Raw genomic sequence first — 11,363 nt, 5'->3', positions numbered from 1 at the left:
CTGTGAAACAGCGCCAAATCATGATCAAAACAGCATTCAGTGGGGCAAGCGGGGCGGATTCGGGACGATTTTGAATACTCGAGGGACCAAACTTACCCTATATAGAGTTGACGGATGAAAAATTGACTTCTTCATTATAACATATGCAGTCTACTTACCCACTCAATAAGAATTGGTCATGTTTTTATTTTTTATTTTTATAGAACCATGCCAAGTAGATCACTGTATCTTTTGATTTATTTGGGACACTCTTGAAGCTGGAGAGAAACCATTTTCTATTTGTTCTATTGTTTATGTGACTGCAAGACTTCGGTTAAAGCTTGCAAGTATGTTAATCTTTTTTCTGTTTTTTTGTATGGGAGTGTAATTACCTCTCTAAATTGCAGTTGGTGTTCACAAAGCTCGGAAAATAGCAAAAGTATTTGGCTTGCCTATTGTTGGAGTTCACCATATGGAGGCACATGCTTTAGTTTCCAGGTAAACATTTAACTTCTGACATATTTTTAAGTGACGCACAATTTGTTTGATGAGTTCAACATCACATAGAATAAGCTATATAGGAATTTTTTTTTGGTTCGAGGACACAATGTGTTTTCATGTAACTTGAAAAACCAGATTCCAAAAGTGTTTATTTGTGTGGATTTTCTTTTACAGCTACTTTTTTTAGAAGCACAGTACAGATGCAGACGCTCACATACATGCATGCAGTCACCCCTATGAACGCACGCACGGACACCCTACCGACCTACCCCTATGAGCACCTCCGAGAAACCAAGCAGGCAAATCTTGAGATTGACGAAATCGCCACAGACACTGTTGCCGGAAAGCCTGGAATAAATCCAGGAAAATGCAACCACCCGTGTCAAGTCTAGGACTTGAACCTGGGTGGGCAGGTTCCACCACAAGGAACCTAGTCATCTGAGCTATGCTTACAAACTCCTTGTAGGTCCTACATTATGTTTTCCCCTTAAAATAGCTGCGAACTTATCGAGACATTGAACTAAGTCTAGCACAAGCTGCGACAACTGAAAATTGAACTATTTTATAATGATACAACCTCCAAAGATTGAACTAAATTCTACTCTATAGCTACAATTTGACTTTGAGTAGGAAAGTATTTACGTCTACTGTCTACAAGCTATTTCTCAGTATCATATCTGTTTCCAGCATGCCTTGTTGTGAACTTATGATGTGAAAATTCGTAGTTTAATTACTTCAAATATGGTAAACATGTTTCATATTTGTGACAAAGGCCTATCTCTGTAAACATATAAAAAAAGCAGCACACGTGTCTGCCATACTTCTAATGATATTGCATTACTGAATTATAGATTAATGTGGTTTGATCCTTGTCAGGCTAGTGAACAAGGACCTTGATTACCCTTTTTTAGCTCTTCTAATTTCAGGTATATGCTAATTACAGTACCATGTCTCAGTATTCTATACCATGATCTAGCTTAATTTTCTTATTCCAGAGAAGCTTGCAGTTGTAAATTACGATAGCAATAATGCCATAGAAGATACGCAGTCATTCTTTTCCTGCCTGTCGGAGTCCAAAGCCAGCCATTATGTTATGCCTTATTGCAATGATTGAACTGTGACTAATATTTTCACTCATACAAATTGAAGTTTCGATCCACTAAATTTTTATATTTTTTATTCAAAATAATTTAATGCAAAACCGCATCAGCCTAAGTTCATGAAGAGATGTCTTAATCTAGCAGACATGCTAGTTTTGATACTGACACTGGAATAATTGTGTTTGCTTTTTTTTATGACGTTGCGCTAAGTAGTTAGTATGTACAGGACACAATCTTCTTGTACTCGCTCAGAACCTTGGTGAGTATGTTCAACTGGGAACTACAATAGATGATGCAATTGGTGAGGCATATGACAAGTCAGCAAGATGGCTGGGTCTTGATATACGGAAAGGTGGTGGTCCTGCTCTTGAGGAGCTTGCCCTAGAAGGTGATCCAAATTCTATTAAATTCACAGTAAGTTTGCAGGTGTAATTTCACAGTAATTGTGTTTGCTTGCCCTTAATCTTAGTTCAATTTGACATGTTACTTGCCCTTTTTTGTACACCTCTAGGTTCCGATGCGACAACAGAAAGATTGCAATTTCTCTTATGCTGGTCTGAAGACTCAAGTTCGATTGGCTATTGAATCCAGAAATCTGTATGACTTTGTCATTCCCTTTAGTTGCACCATTTGTTTCATCATCTTCATGATAATGTTAGGAGCTAGGGTTCTGCCCTGCCTAGGGCGTAGGGTGTAGGGGAAGGAGGGAGTTGGGCGAGGGCTGGAGCGCGGCGGCCGGCGGCGAGGCGCCGTCCTTGCGGTTGGGGCGGCGGCGGCGCAGGAAGGAGGCGGCTAGGGTTAGGGTTCCGGCTCCTCTGGGAGCCTGGCAATAGAATAGTCTTATTGCTTAATTCTCAAAATAGTCTTACAGCTCGTATATATAACCATAATCTGAAAATAAAACTAAGATAACTTGCGGGCCTAAGCCTGCCTGTTGGGCCTCCTGCGGCCATAGACCTGGCCGGTCATAACATCTCTCCCGGCCTGCGCAAACAGCTCATCCTCGAGCTGAAAGTCGGGGTAGTGCTGGCGGAACTCCTCGCGCTGCTCCCAAGTAGCGTCCTCCTTTGGTAGTCCAGTCCACCGGATCAACACATACCAGGAGCCTCGGCGCAGCTGAGCCTTCAACGCCTTCTCTGGCTCAGGAAGGAGACGCCCGTTCGTGATCGGTGGGAGCGCCGGCGGTGCCGCGGGTGGCTCGCCGCGGAATGGCTTGAGCAGCCTGACATGGAAGACATCATGGATCCACGCGCCTGTCGGAAGCTGCAGACGGTAAGCCACTTTCCCAATGCGTTCCAGGATCGCAAAGGGACCGGCATAGCGAGGACCGAGCTTCTTCCTCGCGCATGGGTCCAAGGACTGCGTAGAGCGGTGAAGTAGACGCAGCCAGACCCAATCACCCACCGCGTACTCCGCCTTGCGATGGTGGCCATCATAGTAACGTTTGGCCAACTGCTGGGCCTGCAGGAGTCGTTGCTGGACCTCCGCGAGCATCTCATCACGGCTCCTCAGAAGAGCCCCGGCTACCTCGGTCCGTGCCGAGGCCGGATCAACCGGAAGGATCGGCGGGGGCGGCCGGCCATACACCACCTCAAAGGGCGTAGCACGGAGGGCGGAGTGATAAGAGGTTTTGTAGCAGTACTCCGCCCACGACAGCCAGTCCACCCATGCGCGCGGGCGATCACCTGTAACACAACGCAAATACATGGCAATCACCTTGTTAACGATCTCAGACTGGCCGTCCGTCTGAGGGTGGAAGGCGGTGCTCAGGCGTAGCTTCACGCCCGCCAGCCGGAAAAGGTCACGCCACACGTACCCCGTGAACACGGGGTCCCGATCACTGACGATCGAAGAAGGGAACCCGTGGAGGCGGACAATGCCATCGAAGAAGGCCCGTGCGACACATGCCGCTGAATATGGATGGCCAAGCGCGATGAAATGAGCATACTTGGAGAAGCGGTCGACCACCGTGAGAATGACGGACTTGCCGCCCACCTTGGGGAGGCCCTCGATGAAGTCCATGGAGATGTCCGCCCAAACCTGAGATGGGACCTCCAAGGGCTGAAGCATGCCAGCCGGCCGTAGAGTCTCCGACTTGTTGCGCTGGCACGTCACACACGACCGTACCCAGTCACGGACCAGGGCACGATCACCGGGAATGTAGAAGTCGGCGCGGAGACGATGGAGCGCCTTCTGCACTCCCTCATGGCCCGCCGAGTGAGCGAGGCGCAGCACCTGCTGGCAAAGATCGTCGTGCACCGGAATGAAGACCCGGCGCCCATGGAGAAGCAGGCCATCGGCGAGGCGCCACGGCTCCTCCAGCTCTCCGCCGCCAGCTGCTGCTGCAGGAGGAGGGAGTCGGCCGCGGCCGCGGTCGCCCGGCGGATGTCGGCGTAGAGGGCGAAGGAGGGCCCGGTGATGATGCAGAAGGCCGCCCCCTCCGCTGCACCGTCGTCCACATCGGCATCACGCCGAGACAGGGCGTCGGCGACGGTGTTAAGGCGACCCGGCCGGTACTCGACGGTGAAGTCAAAGCCAAAGAGTTTACTGATCCATTGGTGCTGGGGCACCGTCGAGAGCCTCTGATCCAACATGAACTTGAGGCTGTAATGGTCCGTGCGGATCTGGAAAGAGCGACCCCAAAGATAGGGCCGCCAATGGCGTACTGCCTGCACCAACCCAATGAGCTCACGCTCATATGCCGCCAACTTGAGATGGCGTGCGGCAAAGGGGCGGCTGAAGAAAGCGAGGGGTCCCTCGCCCTGGTGGAGGACCGCACCGAACCCCGCACCAGAAGCGTCGCAGTCGACGGTGAAGGGGAGGCCAAAATCCGGCATCTGCAGTACGGGTCCCGTCGTGAGGGCCCCCTTGAGGGCCTCGAATGCTGAAGTGGCCTCCGCATCCCAAGAGAAGGCGTCGCGACGGAGGAGACGCGTGAGCGGGGCCGCGATGAGGCCAAATTCCTGGATGAACTTCCGGTAGTACCCCGCGAGGCCAAGGAACCCGTGAAGAGCCCGCGGAGACTGCGGGATCGGCCAGGCGGCGACGGCCGCCACCTTGTCGACGTCCATGGCCACTCCCTCGGCCAAGATGACATGGCCGAGGTAAGCGACCGAAGGTGTCCCGAACGAGCACTTCAAGCGCTTAAGATGAAGATGATGCGCCCGAAGCTCGTTGAAGACGATGGCCACATGCTGGAGGTGCTCTGCCCAAGAGGCGCTGTAGATAAGAATATCATCAAAGAAAACGAGCACAAACCGACGTAAGTAGGGCCGGAGGACATCGTTCATCAAGGCCTGAAATGTCGCCGGGGCGTTGGAGAGGCCAAAGGGCATCACCAAGAACTCGAAGTGGCCGTGATGAGTCCGAAACGCCGTCTTGGCGATGTTGTCTGGATGCATGTGCACCTGATGATACCCCGACCGGAGGTCCAGCTTGGTGAAGAAGCGCGCCCCGTGTAGCTCGTCGAGAAGCTCATCGACAACCGGAATAGGTAACTTGTCCTTCAATGTGAGAGCATTAAGGGCGCGGTAGTCGATGCAGAAACGCCACGTGCCGTCCGACTTACGACGAGGACCGGTGCTGTAAACGGGGACGTGGAGATGCGGATGATGCCGGCGGCAAGCATGAGTGCACACTGCCGCTCCAACTCGTCCTTCTGCAGCTGTGGATACCAGTAAGGTCGTACGGCCACAGGGGCCGATCCCGGAAGGAGGTGAATACGGTGGTCGTAGATCCGGGCCGGTGGCAGACCCTGTGGCTCCTCAAAGAGATCCCGGTGCTGCTGCAGGAGCCCGTCCAAGAGCGGATGCTCGGCCTCCGTGGTTGTCGCGGCCAGCTGAAGAGGGGGTGCGGGTGCGGCCCCCCTAATGCCCTCCCACCGAATGCGACGACCCAAACGCCAGAAGGTCATCGTCAGCGCGTCGAAGTCCCAAAGAATAGGACCCAACGTGCGCAAGAAGTCGACGCCGAGGATGAAGTCGAAGCAGCCCAAATCGATGCCGGCGCAGGTGATGGTGAAGTGCTCGTCACCGATAGTGATGGGCACGTCGCGGGCGAGCCCGTGGCAGCGTAGACGGTCGCCATTAGCGACAGTGACCCGCAACTGCTCCCCTCCGGTCGGCTGGAGCGCAAGACGCCGCATGGTGGCCTCCGGCAGGAAATTATGCGTGGAACCTGTGTCCAGGAGGGCCACCAGGCGCTCGCCATGGATCATGACCGGTAAAAGCATCGTCCGTTCATCACGGATGCCGGCCAGCGCGTGAAGGGACACCACGAGGGCGGTAGCCGGGGCCGGTGCGGGTGCCGCTGCGGGCTCCGCAAGAGTCGGGGAGCCGAGGTCAGCCTCCGGGGTGTCATCCTCGGTCTCGTCCGTCGTCTCCAGGTAGAAGAGGCGCGGGCAAACATGGCCCGGCGCATAGGGCGCATCGTAGTTGAAGCACAGGCCCAAGCGCCTGCGTTCCAGCTACTCCGCCTGAGTGAGGCGCCGGAACGGCCGCGTCGGGGCCGGGGTAGCGGCCGGGGCGGTGGTAGAGGACGCCGGCGCTGCCGGAGGCGGACGGCCCCCACGTGGCGCGGATGGCCGCGTCGACGTCAAGGCCTGGGCACGCTGCTCGAACGCCCGCGCATAGTACATGGCTGTCTGAAGGTCTTGTGGTCCCTTCATCTCGATGTCCACGCGGATGTGGTCGGGAAGGCCGCCGACGAAGAGCTCCGCCCGCTGTAAGGCTGTCACACCCGGCGCGTGGCACGCTAGAGCCTGGAAGCGGTCGGCGAAATCCTGCACCGTGGAGGTGAACGGTAGGCGGCCCAACTCGGCCAAGCGGCTCCCGCGTACCGGTGGTCCGAATCGAAGAAGACATAGCTCGCGGAAGCGATCCCACGGTGGCATGCCGCCCTCGTCCTGCTCGAGGGCGTAGTACCATGTCTGGGCGGCCCCGCGGAGATGGTAGGAAGCCAGCCACGTGCGCTCGGACGCGGGCGTGCGCTGTCCACGGAAGAACTGGTCACATTGGTTGAGCCAGTTAAGCGGGTCGTCCGAACCGTCGTACGTGGCGAAGTCGATTTTTGCGAACCGGGCGGGTTGCTGGTGTGGCGCGCCCGGGCCCACTGCCTCGGCGGTACGGAGGGCGGATGAAGGCGCCTGGTCCAGGGTGGAAGGCCCGGCGTAGTGCCCTGTGACGCCCGACGCCTCGGGCTGCCCCTGGACCCCTGACGGCGGCCCGTGGAGCCAGTCGGGAAGCGGCGATGGTGACGAAGGGAAGCGGACCTCCTGGATCGGAAGGCCGCTCGGCGAGGACCCGCCCGAGCCAGGGTTGGGCGGTGGCGGTGGTGGAACTGGCACCGTGGCCGCCGGAAGGAACGGCGCGGTGGAGGGTGGCGCGGACGGCGGGGTCCAGGTCGGCTACTGTGGTCCTTGGACGGTGGCGGGGGGCGCGGTTGGCGCCGAGAACGGCGTCAGCCACTGCGGCCAAGGCAGCATCGAAGCCACCGGGGCGGGAAGCCGCCGGTGAGGGCCGCCGGTACTGAGTACCACGGCAACGGCCTGATGCAGCGGTGGAGGCGGTCCATACGGGCTGGCCAAGTAGAGGCGGATGCCCTGGACCGCCACGACGAGGTCATTGAGCACGCCGGCCATAGCCTCCGGTGTGAATTGCGGCAGCGCTGGGGAAGGCGGCGGCGATGGTTGCTGGATGGGAAGGTGCGGCTGGCCTGGCCCGGCGTGGTGTCGGGGGCGGAGGAGAGCGGCGCTGATAGGGAGGCCGTAGTACCCGGCGACGTGGCGGCGGTGGTGGAGGAATCGGCGGCAGCGGCGGTGGGGGAGGCGTGGGGGATCGGCGGCGGCGGTGGTGGGATTGGCGGGGAAGACATGGTCGAAACCGGGGTACCTGATACCAAGGTGTTAGGAGTTAGGGTTCTGCCCTGCCTAGGGCGTAGGGTGTAGGGGAAGGAGGGAGTTGGGCGAGGGCTGGAGTGCGGCGGCCGGCGGCGAGGCGCCGTCCTTGCGGTTGGGGCGGCGGCGGCGCAGGAAGGAGGCGGCTAGGGTTAGAGTTCCGGCTCCTCTGGGAGCCTGGCAATAGAATAGTCTTATTGCTTAATTCTCAAAATAGTCTTACAGCTCGTATATATAACCATAATCTGAAAATAAAACTAAGATAACTTGCGGGCCTAAGCCTGCCTGTTGGGCCTCCTGCGGCCATAGACCTGGCCGGTCATAACAGATAAGATGAACACACCTGTGGCTGTCTTCCATACAACCTTGCATTTTGCCATTTGGCATGCTGTTTGTTCCTTATTTATTTATCCTTGAAATTTATTATTTTTTATGCTACACCTCAGATTTTCAAACGCAACTTCATTTGGAACTCTCAATAGTATACATGTATTCCCCTGCAAAAAAATAGTATACATGTATTCTTATTTACTCCCATTTTTTGTTTGTTTAATGTAGTTGGGGTTGTAACTTGAAACTTGTACTGGAGAGCCTACCCATTTAGTAACCCAATGTCAAACACACAAAGTTCATTTTTTAGAGAACATTCATACAAAGTACACAATGTACAATGATCTGCGGTGGAAATGTTTGCTAAGCAAGGTTTACATATTATTGGAATTTGGAAATCCTTTCGTATGAATAATGCCATACAGATGTGGTAGCATTCTTGTGAACCAAATCACAAGAACGGTACTGGTGGGAAGAGTGATGCAACTGATGCTTAAAACATCATAGAATGTTTTTTTCATGGGAATCATCTTACATCTTTCAAGCAGTGACAATTTGACACCTTAATTTGTTGAATAAATTATGCCCTGATAAACTGAACATTTCCAACGGGACTACAGACGAAGTAGGCTAAGTAACCAAATATATCAGTTTGTTTGAAATGAGTGAGGGTACAAGATGCCTTACTGTATTTAACTAATTATCGGTGAAGGAAAAATTTGCAATCAGGGTCGGTGAGTCGCTATGCTGTGATTATTAATTAACTGTGTTGCCATTTTTACACCATTGTAGGTGCACAGATGATATCCCCATTTCTTCTGCAACAGAAGAAGACAGACAACTAAGGGCGAACATTGCTGCCTCTTTTCAGGTTTAGTATCATGGATATTGTACTCGTTGTCCAGGAGGACTCTGATAAGTTTCTGATAATTTTAACTTGTGCAGCGGATTGCTGTTCTACATTTGGAGGATAGATGCCAGCGAGCAGTTGAATGGGCATTGAAGATGAAACCTTCAATTAAAAACTTTGTAATGCAGGTATCTTGTTGCTGTTAAATTCAGTCACTTTTCTTAATTCATCCAGTGGTTAATCGATTCAATTATTAAAGGTTGTTTCAGGTGGTGTTGCTTCTAACCAGTATGTTAGGACCCGCTTGAATCATATTGCTGAGAAGAATGGCCTACAGCTCGTATCCCCTCCCCCAAGTCTTTGTACTGACAATGGTAATGAGTTTATTGTTATGAGCTGTAAATATTAATATTCAATCACACTGTCAGTAAAAGCATATAATATTCAAAATCAACTTTGATGAAACTCAGCACAGTTCTTTGTTTCTCAGTCTATACCCTAGGCTGTATTCCCTTTTTATTTTGAAGCATGTGAATGACTTATCCTGACCATTTCTGCCAACTTTGCAGTTATTCCCATAACTGTGATAAACTATCAGATATCTTTTTTTAACTAGTAAAATATGCTATGTTCCTTTATATGCATAGGTGTCATGATTGCTTGGACTGGAATCGAGCACTTTGTTGCCGGTAGATTTGAAGATCCACCTCCCGCTGATGAGCCTGATGATATGCAGGTAACCTAACCAAGCAGTAATCACAGTTGATAAAATCAACTGCATAATGGATGAGTTAAGGTAACTTAAAAAATAAATGCACAAAGTAACTGATTAAATTCCACTATAGGGAGCTCCATTATGTATTTATTTATAGTTGCATTATTTTGTTTTTCATTGTAAGCTCTGAGTTTTTAAATATTATTATTTGGTTGTTTTGTTAATTCAGATGTATGATCAGCTCCTTTTTAAAGCTAAATAGTTACTTGGATAAAAAAGATTTGGTATGTCAATGAAGAATGTAAATAGAAAATCAATGGTGATTCCATCATCATCAAAGGTTGAAGAGTTAAATATGTCAAATTCTTATACTTGGTTTGGAACTTTGAATAGCGTTGACAAACTAGCTCTTAGAAAAACAGATAAGAATTTGGCATGATTGTTGAAGCTTGGTCATTTAATATAGGGTATGAGCACCCGGCTTTCTTGTTTCCTTCATTGGAATCGTAGGCACTTCTGAATCAGGCCCTTGTCTTGTACTGATAAGTGTCTCGCACTGAGTATTTAAGATCTGATGCAGAACTTACAGGTTTTGTTCTGGTTGTTCTGCTAGTATCCTCCCTGATCAGTTGTCTGCTGCAGTATGACTTGCGTCCAAGATGGCCACTTGGTGAGGAACATTCAGAAGGAAGAAGTGTTTCACGATCACTGAAAACGGCTAGGATCCATCCATCACTTACATCCATGACACACAGCTCTCTCCACAACTAGTATGGTTAGATCATTGATCCTTGCTCTTTGCTGTCGTTGAGTTCCACATCATCCAGTTTTGGGACCTTTACTTGGGTAGCACAGCTCACCTTTATTTGTCATGGTAGTAATTAGCTGCAAAGGCATGAGCTGACTAGTTGTTCATTTGTTCATATACAAGTTGTTTACCGCGCCATGACCTGATATTTGAGCATCCATGTTAAATGATTGCAATCATTAATGGGTGGGTGGAAATTAATGTATTTATAGGATACCAATTATTACTTTTCTAGTGTTATATGTGTGTATAACTGAAGAGTAAACAAGCATTTGTTGTTATGTAGGAGTATTGTATAACTGAAGAGTAAACAAGTATTTGTTGTTATGTAGGAGTATTATTCTTTATATGATTATTCTGACACATGAACCGCATCATGATGTGCATGAAAAGGATATGTAGAGGAGGCATGTTTCCCTAAATTATTTTTATTTGTGGTTGCAGTGTTGATATTCTGGATCAAAATACAATTGCATCTCACAAGGAACTGCATATCAACATGTCACAAGGAAGAAGAACCGTCTACATAGAAGGCGCCCAAACCTTGGGCAACTTGTTAAGTTCTACTTACATGCACATGGATCAGAGTTTGAGAAATAGAACGCTTACCTGATGATCCTGCAGGACTGCATTGGCTGCTATCGGTCTGAAGCTTCTTGCATCTTGATTCATATTCTGCTAGAAATACTCTTGTAGAAAGTGCTCAGGCTCTAAATAAAAAGTAAGCATTGCGAGACATGAAAGGGTGGAAGTACAGCTGCCAACTTGGATTTTTAGCTGTCCTAATGAGTCACATCGTTCATGATGGAAGTGCTATTTTTCTTCAGCGTTTTTTTACAGGACTGTATTTGAAAGTCATGTGGATACTGTACCAAAAGGCAACTGAAACAATCAACAATGAATGAACTACAACGCGAATACAGTCCAGTGGATACTGTACCAAAAGGCAACTGAAACAATCAACAATGAATGAATTACAACGCGAATACACCGTTGTGTTTATGTGTCATGCTCTTTTTACAGGACTGTATTTGAAATAAGACACCGTTGCTTACATGTTCTAGGGTACTAAAACTGTAGAGTGCTTGTATGCTCATAGATATAGACAGACCTAGCTAAAAATGTGTTTTCAGAGAGTGCTTTTGTATGTGTATTGGGTTGCTTATATATATATATATATATATATA

At 50.3% G+C, this 11,363-nt stretch overlaps 1 protein-coding gene across 2 annotated transcripts in view; it reads left to right on the top strand.

The window, feature by feature from the left end:
• LOC119299697 (probable tRNA N6-adenosine threonylcarbamoyltransferase, mitochondrial) overlaps positions 1 to 11,098 on the top strand; it is a 14,409-nt gene extending 3,311 nt beyond the window's left edge. For both annotated transcript variants that reach the window (XM_037576860.1, XM_037576859.1), the window contains exons 7-16: positions 387 to 477; positions 1,357 to 1,406; positions 1,807 to 1,994; positions 2,092 to 2,177; positions 8,596 to 8,674; positions 8,749 to 8,841; positions 8,913 to 9,027; positions 9,301 to 9,389; positions 10,011 to 10,143; positions 10,621 to 11,098. In XM_037576860.1, coding sequence (XP_037432757.1) covers positions 387 to 477; positions 1,357 to 1,406; positions 1,807 to 1,994; positions 2,092 to 2,177; positions 8,596 to 8,674; positions 8,749 to 8,841; positions 8,913 to 9,027; positions 9,301 to 9,389; positions 10,011 to 10,139 — 920 coding nt within the window. In that variant the 3' untranslated portion in view covers positions 10,140 to 10,143; positions 10,621 to 11,098. The remainder of the gene's footprint in view (positions 1 to 386; positions 478 to 1,356; positions 1,407 to 1,806; positions 1,995 to 2,091; positions 2,178 to 8,595; positions 8,675 to 8,748; positions 8,842 to 8,912; positions 9,028 to 9,300; positions 9,390 to 10,010; positions 10,144 to 10,620) is intronic.
• Positions 11,099 to 11,363: the final 265 nt, after the last annotated feature.

The sequence above is a fragment of the Triticum dicoccoides genome, chromosome 5A (assembly GCF_002162155.2).
Source record: "Triticum dicoccoides isolate Atlit2015 ecotype Zavitan chromosome 5A, WEW_v2.0, whole genome shotgun sequence".
In the NCBI taxonomy this organism is placed as follows: Eukaryota; Viridiplantae; Streptophyta; class Magnoliopsida; order Poales; family Poaceae; genus Triticum; species Triticum dicoccoides.
The sequence above is the reverse complement of the archived record's forward strand: the minus strand, read 5'-3'. Positions and strand labels throughout refer to the sequence as shown.